The sequence below is a fragment of the Corapipo altera genome, unplaced genomic scaffold (assembly GCF_003945725.1).
Source record: "Corapipo altera isolate COAL_440 unplaced genomic scaffold, ASM394572v1 61411, whole genome shotgun sequence".
Classification (NCBI taxonomy): Eukaryota; Metazoa; Chordata; class Aves; order Passeriformes; family Pipridae; genus Corapipo; species Corapipo altera.
This window is the reverse complement of record NW_020884875.1, coordinates 11,143,571-11,163,249: the sequence shown is the minus strand read 5'-3', so window position 1 is coordinate 11,163,249 and position 19,679 is coordinate 11,143,571. Positions and strand designations below refer to the sequence as shown.

General features: G+C 36.4%; 1 protein-coding gene across 1 annotated transcript in view; it reads left to right on the top strand.

Moving 5' to 3' along the window:
- Window positions 1-17,647, top strand: part of SCAMP1 (secretory carrier membrane protein 1) — a 40,000-nt gene extending 22,353 nt beyond the window's left edge. The window contains exons 3-9 of the mRNA XM_027634931.1: window positions 549-647; window positions 918-1,029; window positions 4,355-4,483; window positions 8,898-9,057; window positions 10,736-10,837; window positions 12,586-12,703; window positions 14,190-17,647. Coding sequence (XP_027490732.1) covers window positions 549-647; window positions 918-1,029; window positions 4,355-4,483; window positions 8,898-9,057; window positions 10,736-10,837; window positions 12,586-12,703; window positions 14,190-14,354 — 885 coding nt within the window. The 3' untranslated portion in view covers window positions 14,355-17,647. The remainder of the gene's footprint in view (window positions 1-548; window positions 648-917; window positions 1,030-4,354; window positions 4,484-8,897; window positions 9,058-10,735; window positions 10,838-12,585; window positions 12,704-14,189) is intronic.
- The last annotated feature ends 2,032 nt before the right edge of the window (window positions 17,648-19,679 follow it).

Sequence of the window (19,679 nt, the reverse complement as noted above, 5' to 3'; positions counted from 1 at the left end):
TATAGATGGTAACCAAGTGAGTGAATTCCCAGCCAGGTACTATGCTACATGCTGGTGAAATAGTCAAACAGTAGATTATGGATCTTGAACTGAAAATTTAATGTGGTACATTGCTTCTCTAGTTAACCAGGTGATACAAGCCTTTGTTAAGTAGAAGGCTCTGGAAGACATTATTAATAAATGGCATTGTGTTTCAGAATTTGAATAGATCACTGTTAAATGCTGCAATTCTCTGAAACAGAAACTCTGTATTCATATTCATGTCTGAACAAAATTAAAATTCTCTTTACTTTTGACTGATTTATAAAATTCCATGAGTATTTATCAGAAGTAGTGCAATGTGAAACCAAGTAAGCAGAACACTGCACCACAGAGTACAGTTAACATCTTATTCCTGAAGGTTTTAAATATTGCAGGCAGCATATCAGATTTTCAGTTTATCAGTAATACTTCCTATAAAACAACTTGATTGTTTCTTACAGGTTTAATGAAGAGAAATTTATTAGAAAAGGGGACTGTTTGCCAATAATTGTCTTTTGTTTTCTTAGCCTCCTCCAGGAAATGTGAAAATGCCTAATGTACCCAGTACCCAGCCAGCAATAATGAAACCAACAGAAGAACCGCCTGCCTACACGCAAATTGCTAAGGTTTGTCTGCAACTTGTAGGCACTTTTTTAGGTTCTTTTTAGTTATAATTATTTAAATACACTTCTGGAATGATGTCTTTTATAAATAAGCACTGCTTTCCTAATTAAAGTTAATACTGCCTTTAAGTAATTGGTTACTATGTGAATTTGTGCAATATTGGGTCAGTCTTCAGCCATAACTGGAGATGCTTAATTGTATCAAACAAACTTGGAATATTTATGCTGTGTTCATACTTTTTAACAATATCTAACGATGCTTGTTTTGTTCAGGAGCATGCCTTGGCCCAGGCAGAACTGCTAAAGCGTCAGGAAGAACTGGAAAGAAAAGCAGCTGAACTAGATCGCAGAGAAAGGGAAATGCAGAGTCTCAGTCAGCAAGGGGGTATGCATGAAAAATATACTTTAAGTTTCAGAAATTTCACTTCTTCTTAGAAACTGTATTTGACAGTGACGTTGTGAAGCAAATTGAAGAGGGATTTTTATAATGTCTTCAGGAAAAGAAAGTTTATCTCCCTTGAGGCACTGCATGTAGTGAATAAAAACTAGTTTGTCCTTTGCAGATTTTCCCTGAAAAACTTTTAAATGTGGCCTCTGTTACATGTTATTATTTGCTCATCTATGCAGGTCTCCTGCCCTCTTTGCCTGATTTCTTGTCATGAGAATACACTAGTCTTGCACTTGGAGGAAGTGGTGCTTGAATATTGACCAGTCTCTTGGACTCCTCTTCTAGAGCCCTATCCTGTGGGATTCCTTTAAGTAGGAAGATACAGAAGACAGCTCTCTGGAAGTTTAGGGTTCTAGTCCTGCTTACTGCTTTGCTTCCGCCATGCAGGATCCTGAGTTCCACCATCTCGTGGTCACTGCAACCAAGGCTGCTCCCAACATTCACATCTTCAACCAGTCCCTCCTGATTTGTTAGTATGAGGTCCAGCAGCACACCTTCCCTTGTTGGTTCTTCCACCAGTTGCATCAAAAAATTGTTATCAATGACTTGCTGAAGCTTTCTGGACTGAGTGTGCCAAGCCGTGTTGTCCCTCCAACAAATACCAGGGTGATTGAAGTTCCCCGGAGAACCAGGGCTTGTGACTGCAAGGCTGTTTCCAGCTCCCCATAGAAAGCCTCATTAACCTCCTCCTGATCAGGTGGCTTATAATAAACACCCCCAACAGTGTCAACTGTATTAGCCTGTCCCTTAATTATCACCCATAAACTCCCAACTTGTTTGTCTGTCCCTGGATAGAGCTCAATACATTCCAGTTGCTCTCTGACACAAAGAGCAACTCCACTACCTTGCCTCTCTGACCTGTCCTTTCTAAAAAGTACACAGCCATCCGTGACAACATTCCAGTCATGCAAGCTATTCCACCATGTCTCCATATTTGCAAAGAGATCATGGCCCTATGACTGCACGTAGATTTACAGGTCTTGTTTATTCCCCATGCTGCACGTTTGCGTACAGGCATTTTGGGGGGTAATCAATGAATAAAGCAAAATCCATCGTCATAAAAGCCAAAATCTTCTGGATGGCACCAGCCTCAAAGCCAAACATTGATCTGCACTAGCTTGTGTTTCTGGCTCTCCCCATTTTTCTAACTGATGGGATAGACAAGAAGGTGACTTTGGCACTGATGTTTTTCACCTGCCTTGCCAGGGCTTTATAGTCTCCCTTGATCCTGCCCATTTTTTGGCGTCATTTGTACCCGCATGAAAAAGTACTGGTGGGCAATAGTCTGTGCTCTTGACAAGCTTCGGTACTCTCTCAGCACCATCACGGATTGTAGTCCCCTGTGGGCAGTACAGCTCCTGCAACTGTATGGCAGGCTGGCAGATGGGTGCCTCGCTGCCCCTTAACAGAGAGTTTCCCACTACAATAACTCGACATTTCTTTGTATGGTAACCACCATGTGCAGGTTCTCCGTTTTGGCCTTTAAAGCATCATACTTGTTTTTGATCTGAATGTTGGAGGGTGGAGGTTGAATTGGAGCCCTACTTTTGTGTGTCACCGGGGTCCAACATGTGTCACACTCAGTGGTATCCATTGTAGATGTATGGCTCTGGACCATGTATCTATCTCTGTTTCAGCCCCTCTAATACTGTGTAGCATATTGCAGTTTGTCTGCCTGCTGCAACAGGCCATCAACCTTTGCACACTTGTTCAGGTACCAGCCTTTCCTCCAGGAGAAGTATCTGGGCATTCGTTGCAAGCTACCACCTGTACTGATGTCTCCTTTCTTACCAGTTCTGTCTGGGTGGATGTATCAGACTTCTCAGTAGACACACTCGTTTTGTTTCTGAGACAAGTGCCCACCATTATGGCAGAGACCTACAGCACTTAGCACTTACCTGAGGTGTGAACCTACCTGCAGATCGCAGCACCCTCCCTGCTTACCCTACTTATGCAAACTGCTGCACCACATTCTGTTCACTATGTTCCAATTCACTCATGCTCCACTAGAGCCATTTATATCTCCCACGGTTCTCCTGGCAATGCGCCCCCTCTGTACCTGATTGGCTTGTGAGAACTACCAGTTCCTGATGCTGTCCTGCTGCTCAGGTGTCCATGAGCTTGGGAACCCCCCTCTACAGCTCGATCTAACACTCAGCCCTGAACTCACCTTGGTCGACTCTGCTGCCGCCCCACTGACCGACAGTGATCATCTGATCTGCACACTCATTTGAACTCCTTTGAACATACTGTAGAGTTGTCTTGATAGGAGGACAGGGTCTTTTGTAAACCTCTAGCTGTTTGCATTCAATTGCCTTAAGATGCTGGCTGCATATCTAGGACACCGTTGTCATGTGTTGTCATATTGACTGCAGTGAAAGATCTTCAAGCTGGTAGGCCACCTCAGCTCAATGCCTTCGGTCCTCCCTGCTCAGGTCCTGAGCAGCATTGCATTTGAGCATGTGCTGCTTCCTATTTCAGCTAGTTCATTTGGGCATGTATCTCTTGAATCCAGAGGTTGAAATGCTGTGGTAAAGGTTTGCTGCAGCAATTGTCTCAGTTGAATCTCTGAGTCTGTTCTTGGTATGACTTGTGTTCAACAGAGGCTGTGATTAGATAATAGTACAGGAAATCCATGTGTCTGATACCCACACAACCGTACCAAAATACATTGATGCCATAGGGGATATTCTTGTAAGAAAAAGGTAATTACAGACCATTTCTGTAACTGTCTTTCTTGAGATTTTCTACCTTTTAGGTAAGTTTTGACTGTAAACTATATTGGAAACTAGATCGAATTAGTAGAGATAGTCTGGTGTTAAAAATACCACAATTCTGAAAATGAAGAATGCTTTTCAGTCCCCTGTCTTTGTATTCAACAAAGTATGTGAGTATGATGGGACTTAAGGAAAATATTAATATAAAAGTCAAAGAACTCTGAGAAATTGTTTTTCTGCTCATATCTGTTTTTTTTGGTGAAGAATTCTCTTTTCTTACTACTTTATAGGAATTGTCAGATGCTTACTCAGTCGTTTATGTAGATAAATATTGTACTTTCCTTGACCTGTCTATACTTAATTGTATTTTATTTCTGTAGTTTTAATTTCAGTATTATGTAAGGATTGCTTTTAAAATTCAGGGGTTTTGGTAGCCCAAGTTATCCATCCACTTAAAAAACTCATTGAACAAGTTCAAATGTATATCTCTTTCTAGTATAACTATATTATAAAGACGATTTTTTTCTTTATTTTCTGTTTTGCAGGTAGAAAAAATAACTGGCCACCTCTTCCTGAGAATTTTCCAGTAGGTCCTTGTTTTTACCAGGATTTTTCAGTAGACATTCCTGTAGAATTCCAGAAGACAGTAAAGATTATGTACTATTTGTGGATGTGTAAGTATTTTCTTTTAAAGAAAAAAACTAAATGCCTGTTCACACTTGGTGATACATACTCACTACTTTGGCTTTTTTAACATCTGTAATGAAAAATTACTTTAAATCTAGAAGCCAAATGTTGAAACAAAATCTTATGCTTTGCTACGGTTTAAAAGTATTGAATTATTTCATAAAAACTTCCACAGAAAAAAAGGAGGATTATCCTAAGGCAATTTTGTTCTAGTTTATTGCAATTTTCTAGTTTGAGTTTCTCTGTTGTTGTAAATTGAGCTTTGACCATTTATTAACTTAGAAATAATTTCACTGTTTTTAAAATCAGCTTATATATGAAGAACTATACTCACAATTAGTGTAATATACTTCTGAGTTTAAGAAGTGTAATATCCATTTAATCTAATACACACAGTTTTATATAGTTTAATACAGTTTTTCATCTATAGCAGAGGCTTAGTATCACGTTAGGCTATTTTAAGAAATAGTGTCAATTAGCTGAAGAATCAGTCCATGTTAAAACTCTCTTTGTTCCCAAAGAATGCTCTACACCATCTTTGGAGGATTAATTTTGCTCTTGTTCTGATGCTGTGTTTTGACTAGAGAAATGTTTGATTAAACAAATGTACAGATGCACTCTTGTTTCTTCTGCCTTGTCCAGTGTGATGAAAGCCTAATAAATACTCTGAGACTGAGGAAATTGCAAAGATTTAGGTACTTTGATGCCTTTAATGTATTTTTAACATTATAGGGAAATGGAAATTTCAGACATTTTCTGTATTTTTTCATAGCTTCAGACATAGTTAACAAATCTCCATAATTTTACATGTTACTCTGGTAATCTTATTGCTGTGATTGAGCCCCGTAATTGAAACACCTAAAATGAGCAGATGGCATTGAATCAAGTCTATTCCATTTCATCATAATCCACAGCTTTCTGTCCAGTGTCAAGCACAATGTCTCTTGACCTGTACTAACACCAAAAATCTTTTGATCTTTTGCCTCAGAAGCCTGTGTATTCCAGCTACTTTCCCCACAGGTTAATAGCATGCACTAAATAAACACTACTGATTTTCAAATAATATTCTTATTTGAAGTTACAAACGGAAGAGGTTTTTGTAGAAAAATAATACCCTAAAGTGGCAACTTGTGGGTTTTTTTGTTTTGTTTTTGTTGTTGTTTGTTTGTTTGTTTGTTTTTGTTTAGGAGTTTCATCTCATCCATCTTCTGTCTCAGGATATGATAGATAGTATATATATCAGTCTGTGTAGATTTTTGCTCCTCTGTTCCTGGGAACCTCCAAGGATGGACATTCCATAAACTCTCCAAGCCTTTCCTCCAAACTCTCTTCCAAGCCTTTTCTAGTGTGTTGCTGTCTTTTAGAATTAGAAGATGTTTCTCAGTATATAATTTAATTCTCCCCTCTTGTGTTTGATCTTCACTGTTCTATCCACTGTTGTTATGGAAAACACATTAATCCCCATTAGTCATCTCCTTTTGCCTTAGTTAGCATAGTTTGCTCAGCCTTTCTTTATGAGTGATCTTTTCCAGAGGTTTGACTGACTGGTTGGTGCCTTAGAGATTCACTGTTTGGTTCACCCCATATTATTATGCAGGTTTCTAGTGTGTTGCATCAGGAAATTTAAAAAGAAACCCTTCACATTTTTGATAGCATGTACTTATGTGGTGATCTAAGTCTGATTATATATTTAGAATATATTTTTTCACTGTGGAAGAACTTTCTCTTGTTTGTAAAACATGTTAACAGATCTCTCCCAAAAGAGCAGAATAGACAACGTACAAAAGCCTAAACTATATTTGAAGCTACTCTTCAAGGATCACATGCTCCAAGGTTGCATGTGATCAGACTTGCCCTGTATTCACTTATGAGTGGCCTTGTGACTTCAAAACTCTCCATTCCATAGGCATCCCATTCCCCTTGAGGCAGCCTATTACAAAATGACAGTCCAGCTGAATCCTGGGAAGAGGCACATCCTTTTATCTTAGTGTAGACTTTGGTTTCCTGAGAATACCATCAGTAAAACATTACTGAAATTAAACTTAGTACAAAAATCAATTTTCATGCAGTCCCCAATGGGACAGCAAAATAATCATCTCAATAAAGTATGTGCCAGATAGCATTAGTGCAACTTGTGGTCTTTATCTACAATACTTTTTCAGACATTTATGGATGATAAAGTGTAGTTAATTAAGACAGGGAATATATCTAAGTAGAATTCTTCTCTTCAAGGGATTTACACCACAAAAAAAGAGAAATTGAGCCTGAATATTTATAAAACTAATGTAATTTCCTATTGTTGACTATTATTCGGGCATGAATGTCTTTCTTTTTTTAACCTCAGCTGCTTCCACAGGCAAACTTGGCTTTCTTGGATCACATGGAGTAATGTATTGGTATAGCTGTGAAGTTGTTGTCATATAGACCTTGCATGTCACAGACCTTTGCCAAAGCCTTAGGTCATTTCAGCTCCCAGGTGGTCATTATCTTCTAATAACTTGTATCATGGTTTAATTTGTTGAGGCAAGTATGTGGAAGGTACTTAAAACCATTACCCTGCACATACAAACACCTGTCTGTTCATACAGCAGCAAAGCTTACCTAGATCCCTTAGTGAAGACGTTGGCTCAAAGGACAAGTGATTTTCTGTACCTTGCAGCAAGCAGAGAGAAGGGCAAGTGCAGTGAAGCAAGAATTGTCAGCCAGGTCTCCTTGTCTTCCTTGGTAGCTTGCTAGTACTTGGTTTTTACAGCTGAGATTCTCTGTTGCAGTAGTGAAGTAGAGCCTGGTTTTAGTATCAGTAATGGGTCTGATGTTTCACCCCTCTTCTGCACTGATGATATTCTTTTAAAACTTGTCGTGTTACCATAATTGCCATTAGTAATTTTTGAAAGTTTGAACTCCACCAGAATTTGAATGTTTCTAGTAATCTAGGGTGTCTCCCTCTTTCCCAGTATTGACTAGAAAAAGAGAGAATACACCTTTCTTGTATTTGTCAAAAGGAAGGCAAGAACTGGGGTTTGTATCCTTTGTTGTGCTTTATGAGGCACACACACACAAATTCTGAAATGAGTTGCTTTTCTGACCTTTTGGGGCAGTGCTAAGATATGTAGGTGCATTAATTGCCTTTCATTTGAAAGCACCTGATTCTGGTGCATTTTCTTACAGGAAAATGTGATTTGTCTGAGGGAAATGTTTTGAGTTTTATCATCCGTTCGTGCGATGATCCGTGCATTTTGCTTTTAAGATTTTTTTTTTCCCACTGAGTTGATTTAGAACTTATTTAAGTACTGGTTAAGGCAGCAGCAAAGAGGAGTATTTTTTTCAGAATCCTTAGTATCTTGCCAGTTCTTCTGTTGACCTTACCTTACAGTGGAATGACTAAAGTGTTCTCTGAACTTAAATAAAAAAAAAAAATCATTACTGTCAGGACCAACTTGTGCACACACAGTGATAAATACCCTACTTTATTCTCCGTCCACAAGGACAGAAACTGTCCTCTGAGATAGCAAAATTACTCCTGAACCACCGGTTATTGCTGAACAAAAAGAAAAATTCATGTTCATCTTTTAACTTTGGCAGAACTAACTAACTTCTCTCTGCCAGATAGCATGAAGGTAGTAGTTGTAATGTTTCTTAATATTGCTGTATCTTATTCTAAGAAGTAAACTTACTTGAAATAAAATGTGAAGTCATAATCCAAATGCATTTTCTTTAGTAGGAATTGAATAGTTAACCTGTAACAAGGTCTGCCAATGAGAAAATGATAGTATTGAGCACCAAAAAGGCAGGTGGTCTGCCTTAGACCAGTGTTCTAAGAAATAGTTGAATATGTAAAATGTGTTAAAGCATTAGAACAACTTCTTGCAAATCTTGTTTTACTGAGAAACATCTTAGAAAATGGGTTTTTTTGTTTGTTTTGACATATGGAAGACAAAGAGGTTTTCATTGAAAGATTTTTTTGGAATTTTTTCTTTTCAAATTAGAATGCTTATTTTGTGATGCAGTTTATGTCATTTATAAGCTTTGTCTCAAAAAATATTCATTAGTCTATTAAATATTTGTATTCAGTTGTTACTGTAGAAAAATACCAATTATTGCAGCTGTAGAAACCTTCTTTTTCGTCATTTCATGTTTGAAAATGTCAGAATTTTTGCTTTATACCTGGCAGTACTTGAATTTTCATGTTCAGTACTTTCACTTATGAAGAGAAGGTTTACCTGAAAGTTAGAAAACTATATAAAAATCAGTTTATTGTTGAGAGCATTGAGAGGGTATTGATTATTTTCCACATGCTGATGTTTTGTTTAAAATGCTCAAATTGGATATTACTTTAACAATTGTAATCATTTCTTGTATAAACATAACCTAATTAAGACTATTTTGCTTTTGTTTCTACAGTCCATACAGTGACACTGTTTCTTAATATCTTTGGATGTTTGGCCTGGTTTTATGTTGATGCTACACGAGGGGTTGATTTTGGATTGAGTATTCTCTGGTTCTTGCTTTTTACCCCTTGTTCTTTTGTCTGCTGGTACAGACCACTTTATGGAGCTTTCAGGTAACAACTTCAGCTTGACTTGGGATATTTAAAAGCTTATCAAAATGCATTAACATTTCAGAATTTGCTTAGTTATCATTATGATAATCCTTTAATATGCTTTCGTTAGAAACAAGTAGTATGTTTGCCATTGATTCAGTTGTTGAATTTGAAATATACATGGCAATAGTTAGTAATGTCATGGAATAACCTTTAAAGTACTTAGAGCTTCTACCATTGACAAAATATTTGCAGGAAATATGTAATTTTGTTGAAGTTAGTAAGAGCTGATAACAGTTGTAAAGAAAATTCTCATTAAATCTCTTGTCCCTTCACAGCAAGAATTTGAGTAGGTTAATAGTCAAGAGTGTCTTAAATTTTTGGCTTCCTGAATGAACTTCATAAACAGCTACACTTAAAATTTTAAGTGATAGACACCTACAGTATCTGTAATTGAAGTAGCCTGAGATTCTTAAGATTGAATAGAACAGGTAGATAATAAACTAGTATTTTTCCTAGCTTGTAGCAATCTTTGCAGGCTTCACAAGTGTAAGGTGTGACAGCTTTGTGTTTAAGAGTAGAATGATGTGTTTCATGCAAAATTGAAATTTTTTGGTGAAGATCAGGATGCAGAGATTCCAAATCCTGTACTCTTACAGGATTTCTTGGGAACTTTTTTTTTTAACATTGAAGTGATTCAGGATATTCTGAGTTAAAATGCCCTTATTCTTGCAGAGAAAGATTGATGGTCAGATACTGCAATTAAGTGTAACACTTAGACTAAATGAGATTTTTGCTAACCAAGGAGATATTGGTGTGCCCACAAATCTTGGAGGAATCATATAGTTTACCTTGCATTTGCTCTGTAGTAAATCCCAAGCTTTCTGTAGTGAATATTGGTTGGCTGGAAGAGGAAAACTACTACTTGTATATTCAGCTTTCAGTCAGTTGCTTAGCTGAAAACGAAATAGTTATTGAACTGAACTGGTTGAATAGAAATTAGCAAACTCTCTTCTGCAGGAAGAGCTATTAAAGGCAAAATCTGATACTGTGAGTTAACTAAGTGATTTCTGCTTTCTTAAGAACTCCAGTAGCAAGCATATCATATGATAATTAGTTTTGATAGCAATAAATGGAGTCTTTGTTGAGATTTTGCCTGCACACTTATATGTGTCTGGGTTTTTTTTTTTACTGTCAGTCTTTGTCAAGCTGACATTTTAGTAATTTAAACAGCAAACCTATTTTGTATATATTACTTTAAAGTAAAAGCTGCTTCACTATTCTGGTGTGTACTATGTTTCAGTAATTCCATATGAGATTTTATTTTCTTTTACAAGTAAAATATTTTATTCCCATCTTGCCACCACTGTAAATTTCAGTCTAAAAGTGGACCAGAATTCTGTTCTTCATGCAAACTTATATGTTTAGTCAAAGAGGCCCTGCTGTGTGCTGAACAGAACTGTTCTCACCTTTCATAGAGGTGCAGGTGGCAAAAATACTATATTAAAGAAGAAAGAGCAGCTCTTGTAAATAAACACTCTACAGAGCCACAGAATTGCTCATTTCAAGTCACTGTTGATAAATGAAAGGACTTTTCCTCTAGTTAATACAGAAGAAAGTTAGATTGGTACTATAGAATTTGCAAAAAATTATAATTAATTTTCTGGCTGCTTTAATCTTTTCCCCCCGCCTCTTTCAGGAGTGACAGTTCATTCAGGTTCTTTGTGTTCTTCTTTGTATATATCTGTCAGTTTGCTGTACACGTACTTCAAGCTGCAGGATTTCAAAGATGGGGAAACTGGTGAGTATTCAGTTTGCTATAGTGCTGTACTGTCTGTAAGACAGACATTCATATTTGACTACAGTTGTATGTTTTAAAAGAAACATACTACATACATAAGAACATTGTGTTCACTGGAGCTGTTACATTTAACATTCAAAGGAAAGCATTTTTGGAGTGCTCTTAACTAGGAGAAGTGGGTGAAATTCATCCCAACAATGTAAATACTTCTGTTAGGGCTGATCCTTCATTGTAAACAACTGAACTATTCTTTTATACATTACCTCCTCTATTTTGGTGGTATGAGGAGTTGTTTACTCATTCTCTACTTAAGATAAAGGAAAGTGAAAAAAAATTGTATATTTGCATATTATTTTGTATTCATTAGTTATTTTAATTATATTAATGTACTACTTAGTGATGAAATTTGTGGCTAAAATTCAAAGAATGAATCAACAATGTATTTGGGTAAATATAGTGGTATATCTTTGATATTTGAAAAGTGCATTTGTCTGAGTCATCTCCATATTCTGTAAAAAGTTGATTTTTCTTTTAGATGTTTGTAAATATATAAGCTTTTACGTGAATCTTGTATGTATATTATCTTTCATTTGAGCCTGTGACATCTGATATTTAGATTTTACAAGGAAAAGCTGTAGGGAATCAGTCACTGCCTTTGAAAAAAAGGAATTAACTGAAAGCATGGTTGTAGTAGCCAGCTGGTAACATGGAGACCCGTGACTGGCAGTACTGTAGTTGGAAAATGACACTTCTCTGTATCAGTACTTTTTGCTGTGAACCTCCAGACATATGTAAGGCAGACAGAACAGCATTGGGTTTAGAACTGTTGTGTAAGGAAAGATCCTGTTTTATTATTTTTGCTCTGGAATCCTCTATTTTGCTTTTTCATCCAAGCCTGTGTGCTTTTAAGCATCCTTGAGGAAGGGGTATGGAAAGTAGACAGATCATCAGAAAATGCTAAGTACAGTTTAGATTTTGGAGTTTTTTGGTAGATTCCAGTGGCACATAGAGGATATCAAAGCAATTTGAAACAGGTAGAGGAAACTTTTAAGGTTGGGAGAATTCACTAAATTTTTTTGCTTTTTTTTTAATGTGTAACAATCCTTTCCATCTCAACATAGGGTTTTTTGGTCTTAAGGCAACTTGCTTTTTTAATTTTCAAGTCTGATACTGTTGGTGTCTGTTAGTGTTTCAATTCTGAAGAATGGGGAAATGTTTGAAGTAGATTCTGAGATAGCAGTCTTGTCTATTAGTTCAACTGATGCTATCTGCTTAAAAAATTATCATATTAACCTCAGTTGAGAAAGCATCACTGTGTAGATACAGTTAAATGAGTCTTCCCACATAGAAACTGTGTGTCTGGCATGTTTCTGTTTTACATTTATAGAAGTTAGAAGCTATGTTTTTAGGGATATTTTCTCTTCTGTGAATTCATGTAGTCTTAATCTAAAATGACAGTATGACAAAAAATATGAAGAAGTTGATGAGCAACTCTAATTTCATCACAATTCTACTCAAGAACAATAATCTTTACTACAATTTTTCATATAGTTTCACTGCATTCTTTGGGAAAAAATGGAAACTAATCTATAAAAGCATGTTATAGAACCAAATATGCTTATGTAAAATTCCCATGACTTTTTCTTCAAAAATATTCAAAGCTGATGAGAGTTTTTAAGTTTTCTTTGATGTGGATACCTTTGGTTGAATTGCTGTGCTAGTAAAGTGTGTCCTTTCTCTTTGTTTAGTGGGTGGATTTCATCTCTAACTGGACTTAATAAGAGTATTCCTGTTGGCATTATGATGATAATCATAGCTGCACTTTTCACAGCATCTGCTGTTATCTCATTAGTTATGTTTAAAAAGGTGAGTTACATATTATTCCTATGTTTGATCTGGATTTTGCTTTCTATCTTGAGAGAGGCACTCTTTCACAAAGTAGTGGGGATTAAATTACATTCTTGGAGGCGAGCTTTACCTCTTAACAAGTGTATAATTTTGCTTATACTGCTGTGGAGCTACGAAGTGGACATATTTCCTGCAAACTGAAATGGGGAAGGATAGCTCTGAATAAGAGAAACTGGGAGGTGTAACCCCTCTGTGAAGGGGTTGGTGACTGCACTGGACACTGTGATTGTAGCTGTAGTTGCCAGGCTGTAATTTTGAAATCTGTGGTGATTTATCAGGCATAGGGAAGTGTGATTCAAGTGATTGCTAAGTTTCAGCTCTTATCAAAATCATTCCTATTAAAATCAATAAAAGAGGAGTCTCAGCACCTCAGAAAAGGATTTTTAATTCTTCATTTCATTATTTTTTCATTTTATTGCCATTTAATGATTCCAGAGCATGAAAGTTCAAAGAAAGGTTCTTGTTTCTCATGGTTACTTTTGGTGAATTTCCATCCAAAAGATGTAAGTTTAGATACTGATGTGCTAGTAAATTTTTTATGTCATTGAGATGAAGTGTAACCAAGAATTCTGCTGATGATGTGCTGGCAATTCGAATAATTCAACCTCAGAATTAGACTTAAAGATTTTCACATATGCAAACTCTTCTAGGCTGTTTACAGTAAACTAGAAATTTTAGATGTTGCCTGGAGATGTCCTTTCATGTTTTCTGTATAAATACTTAGTGGAGAAAGCAACAAGCAAGAAAAACGTATTGTGGAATATTTTTTTACACTTTTCTTACTGTATGCATCTGGATTCTTTCCAAAAACCTGCATACTCCTATGTGACCTGGTGTATCTTTATGGATGCGAAGTAGTCACATTTATAACAAAGAAAAAAATTTTCAACATTAATTTTCCTGCTACACTGGAATGAAAATGTCTGTGCAATACTATTTGACAACTTTATTGTGACTTGACTGAGCAAGAGACAGAAATAGCATTTGAATTTTAATACTCGGGTAATTGGAAGTTGGTCCGGATTTTTTGTTTGTCTGGTTTTGTTGGTTTTTTTATCATTATATGCCATATCCTTTAGAGTGTTTGTACATCACACCTGTAAGTCATACTGTTTATACCTCTGGTTATTATGCTGAGTTATTGGTCATCACACTAGTTTAGCAGATACATATCTGTATAGTTATGATATTTTATACTTTTTTATATTCAGTCAGAGTATAACTTGTTCTTGCAACCAGTCAGGTAAATAAAATGTTTCTAAATATTGATGTAGAAAAAAGGTCACGAAATGTACATCACACATTTTAGTAAATCTTATGAGACCTCTCTGAACTTGCAGATAATTACAGGCATCCCCCACAGTCAAACTGTGTGTGCAGCAGGGCAGTCAAAGTTCTTGGAATGTGTGGCACTGTTTTTTTCACTGCTGTTCCCCCTCCCCAGGTGCACGGCCTCTACCGCACGACTGGTGCCAGCTTTGAGAAGGCGCAGCAGGAGTTTGCAACAGGAGTGATGTCCAACAAAACTGTACAAACTGCTGCGGCCAATGCCGCATCAACAGCAGCCACCAGCGCAGCCCAAAACGCGTTCAAGGGTAACCGAATGTAGGGAAACAAAATCATCACGGTTCGCTTCGACTGTACTTTGTTTTCCAATCGCTTACGTATTCCCTAAAAGTCTAGATCAAAATTCACACAGCATGTTTGTCTCTTCTGCAGCTGTGCATGGGTAAAATGGGAAATGATTGGTTAATTTTATTATAAATTTATTTATTTTAAGAGGAAAACCATTTTTTGCCCTTCCTTTTAAGATGTTGCATTCTAGAATAAAAAAGCTTTCCATATGTCGTGGAGGATAAATAATTTCAGCAATTGGCCTGAGAATGAACTGTGGTATATAATGATCAAATAATTGTATTGACAAGTTTTTTAGTAGTTCACTCCAGTATTTTTTTAACTTCAGGAAAACACTTTGGATCAGTTATTTTTCTGCGTAAGAACTGATTTCCCAATTCCTACTATAAGAAGTGGGGTAGACTGAGAGATATAGAAAGTTAGGTTTGGCTACTGCTTTTGCAACTTCAGCAGTTGCTGGAGGTGAAATACAAGTAAGGTAGAGACTATAACTTTTTTTTTTTAAGGTAAGTCTTTTGATATAAACCTGTAGGTTTGCATGAATACTGTTATCTGAATTTGTTTAACTAGTTGTTTGGTCCAGAATTTACCTGCGCCACTTTATAGGATTTGTTTGTATCTATTTCCACATAGTATTCTCTACCTGTGAGAAATTACTATGGTGCATAAGCATTCTCTGTAATAGAATGTGTAATGCAGTGTACAGTTTAAGGAAGTTAACTGGTGGTTTCAGTTGCAGAGTTAAATGATTATGTATTTACTATTTTTAATTTCAGTGTTCATGTGTTGGGGTAATAATTTTGCTGGAAAAGAAGCCAATATTGACTTTTAGAACACTAGTTTCTTATCTGCCTTCCCTCTTCTATGTGCAGTGGGTTTTTTGTTCTATTTGGGATTTTTTGGGGGTTTGTTGGGTTTTTTTGTTTGTTTGTTTTTTGTTTTTTCAAGTATAGATTTGTGTTTAACAGTGGTACTAAATCTCTAGCCTGGTCAGTCACTCTTGTTTACTGCTTGTCCAAACCCCTAAATATACAGTATTTAATTTTCTAATAGGAGTATTGTCTAAAACCAAGCCCTTTAAGCAATGGCATTTAACAGACACTTGAATTAATTTTAATGTTAACTCAGCCATGTCTGTAGTGTGGTTTAAGCTGTGGGAAAAAAGCTTTTAAACTATTTTGAATTGGCAAAGTGAGAAATGTTCATCTCTAATAAAGTTAAATTTTTACTCATTGAACTGAAGGCCTGAGAGGTTAAATTGGTGCTGTGAAACTGAACAATCCATAATAATTTCACAGAATATTCTGAGTTGGAAGGGACCCAAAAGGATCATCAAGTCCAACTCTTAAGTGAGTGGTCCATATGGGACTGAATGGCCCATAATGGGGATCAAACCCACAGCCTTGGTGTTATTAGCACCATGCTCTGACCAACTGAGCTACTCTCAGGGTGGTACATACCATCGTAATATTCTAGAACATCATATAATCAGATCTTAGTATAGTGACATGTTTCTCTCCCTTGAAGATAGTTTATATTCTTGGATTGCTTCATGAGTCTTACATACAATACTTGGGCAGTTTTTCAAACCATTTTAGAAAATGAAAACAGGAAAGACAACATCCCACAACCTGCGTAAGTACATACCATGGCTGAAATTAATTCAGCTCTTAAGGTGAATCACCTTTAGTAAGACAGCGTAAAATTCTAAGCCTCTTCCATGTGCAGAATGTGAATGGAATTTCATGGATTCTTTTTCACTACACTCTATTGATAATAACAGAAGATCATTTTAAAAAAATACACCCCAGCTTAATCCCTGGATCAGTAGTATACTGTTAGCATGAAGTCCTCTATTAGTCTCCTTTCTTTTACTAATTTCTTTAAATCCAACTTGAATTTGGATAAATGTCATAGTTTCACTTATGCTGAAGTTCATATTAATGAATCCACTTGCTTTAAATACTCTACAAGGCCACTAAAATTTCATACTAGTGGACATGCTAGCAGTGAACTTAAATTTGTGTGGAGTGTTTTAAAAGCTTTACAGATAAAAGTCACTTCTCTGCTGAGATTGGGCACCATCCTTCTAGCAGCTGTATATCAAGATTGTTCTTTTAATAATATTTTAAACTTAACTTGAGAGTCGTATGTAGGAACTCTGCTATGGATTACTGTTAAATCTAAATTTAGGCAATTCTTGGATAGGAATCCCAGGGACATCATCCTTACTATTTCACTGAAGTTGAAGATGGCATAATAGCATACATTAACAAAATTTTTATGGGGGGGAAAAAAATACACATTAGGAATAATACCTGAATTTGACAGGTAGATTTTTTTTCTTAAATGTTTAAAGGTTCCTTGAGGAAACGTATGTAATGTTCTGTGTCTAAGAATTGTTGATTTGTAATGTTGTGAGTTGGATGTATGGATTTAAGCCTTCTGAGTGGAATTCAAGGTTCTGTTACACATGAATTGTTTAGACCACAAATCTCTGACACTTTGCAGCCCAGAAAAGAGGGAGAAGTTTGTTTAGCTTTGACAACAGAAGGCTGAGATTGGCTAAAATATTTTGTACCTAACAAATACTAGATTTTACAATCTCTTATTAATTAATCAGAGTATGGCGCCCACTTGAGTTGTCATTTTGTAGTATTGTGACAAACTGAGTAAAAAGTATGAAGTTTAAACACTGGAATGTCAGTAGTCATTGATCTGTAATTTAGCAGTTGTTTTTATTTATCTGAAGATGTTTGTATATTTTGTAAATTACTAACAATGCTCTGCCATCCTGGTGAATGTATATGGTTCTGCACTTCTGTCCCTTTGTTGCATGTCTGAGTAGTTCAGAAGTTTTGTATATTTATTGTATTAACACAGTGTCATAGAATAAAAAAAGACTTTTCCTGGGTGTTTGCTCTGTATAGTTTCAACCAATATGGGGATATTTCTTCTAAATGTCAGGATTATGTGCAGGGAGGATGATGTGTGTAAGTCTGACTTGCTTTTTATAATTCTGTATATAGATGCTGTAATTCTACTGTGAAATGGGGAAGCAAAAAGTTCACTATCAATAAATCTGGTTATTGAGAATTAGTCTGCTCAACTGTTAAAAAGAAAATTTTTAGAATACTTGCAGTTCACTTTCTTGTGCTGTAAACTCACGAGAGGTAAAATCTGAACATGTTCTGTCATGTCTGAATGAAATCCTAGAGGTATTAAGTGACTCTTAATATTGAAAGTAAAATGAAGTTGCTGAAAACAGCATTGCTTTGGTAGTGTTTATTTTTCTAATTTGTATCAATGATCAACATTTCTGTGTCACTGCTGTGTCTTGTTTTTTTGTTTTTTTTTTTTTTTTTTTTTTGGGGGGGCACTATCACAATCTGTTTTTTTTTTTTTCATATAATGTCAGTTGTAGCACCTGCTCTCAGGTATACTGGGTTTTCTTTGAAGGGCAAAACAACTTCATCTAGACCACTGTGATGTAGTTAAGTTTGCAAATGCACAGTACAAAGAACAGTGTTCTGAGGGAAAGTCAGGATTATTTTGGGAGATGGCAGACATGAGTTTTTGAAGACACTTGCACATGCATACAAATCAGTACTGAAATGCTCTGTCAACTTGATCTATTTCTTTGTAATTTACAGATCCAGGGTGGCATTGGCAGCAGACTACATGAACAGATTTTGTAAATGTCAGTATGGTTGTGCTGTATGATCCAGTCATGTTTTATGGTTAGAATTATTACACAATTTTAGTGTTGTTGGGGGGAAATAATTCTTCTGGTTTGTTAAGGCTAGTTTTCCTCAAGAAGCTGTGAGCATGGAGTTGGGAAGGCACACACACCCCGAGAGAAAAGCATGGGGGAAGAGAACGGTGATTAAAAATATTCAGTGATACTTCTGGAAATATATTTCTGCCAAGGAAAAGGGACACACCTAGAGCATTCTGATTATGAATCAGTAGTAAGGCACAGTAGGTTTGATAATTAAGACAGTTAGGTTTGATTCACATTAAAACGTTTGAGAATTAGTTTGTACTTCTTTTATACAAATTAATTTTATGCCTGCAAGTAGTTTTTAATCTCATCCGTAGAAAAATCAGGAATATTTACAAAGGAAGTAGGTGCAGATTTCTTAGCTCAGCAGTAGAATGTGAGTTCTACTTTATGCAAGGATTAAACTGGATACTGAATCACACACTACTGATGGGGAGAAAAAAGGCATTGCATGAAACACTTGTGGCTCATGCTGCCATACATTTTGTTCTGGAAAAAAAAAATTTGTTCAACTGTTTAATTGAAGCATATGCTGGTCATCTGAAATGTGCTTTTTGTTGGATGAAAGTGATTACATCAAACAGTGGTGCTTTTAATTCATTCTGTTGTGTCTCAGTACACTCAGTGCTGCCATATGACTGAGTAATTTTATTTATATATATATATATATAAAAAAATGTCTGTCCTGCTTCAGTGAGTGTTCCTGCATGTTGCTGTTACATCACTCAGAGGTGAAGGAAAACAAATTCAGAGGAGTTTCTGTTTAGAGTGCTGAAAATACCAGGTTTTACTTCTTTATACCATGATTCAGGAAGGGAGTCTTCCAGCTGGAAAGATGGGAAATGTCAGTGACTGATTTTTTATAAAGTTTGGGGCTGTATTTGTAATTGGAAGTATGCTTGGAACAGGGCTAGTGCAGGGGCCTGGAAAACAGCCTCATTTGAAGTCCAGTTACTTGTGGCCATGCTGTCAGCGTTTCTGCTCTCAACTGTGTACAGCTGGAGCTGAGTAGGATACAGTGGCCAGAGGCCAGGCCACTGTACAGAACAGCTGCCTCTGACCACTGGTGCTTCTGTGGCATCAGCTGCTCTGCCACTCTTCCAGCTGACAGAGCTGCAAGGAGATTTTATCATCGGCTAATTAAATAGTTGTGTTATGCCTGAGCTGTAGTCATTGCATACATGCCAAAGCACAGTTGCTGTTTTGCAGTGCAGAGCTGTTGTCTTCGTTGTGCATGTATTTTTGAAGTTTTAGAAGAAAAAGTGGATATCCTGGATGGGGCATTGCAGTGACACTTTTTGTCCAACGTAAGAGAACAATTGGAAGTGGTCAGAATACAGAATCAATTAGGTTGGAAAAGACCTCTGAGATCATCAAGTCACACCTATGACCTAGGTCATTAAATTGGGAATTCTTTTTTCTTTACCTTGGTCAGACCAAATTACTGATCCCACTGCATCTGAGTGATACCTAAAGCTGGTTAGGGACTATGCTTTCAGAATCCCACCAATATGA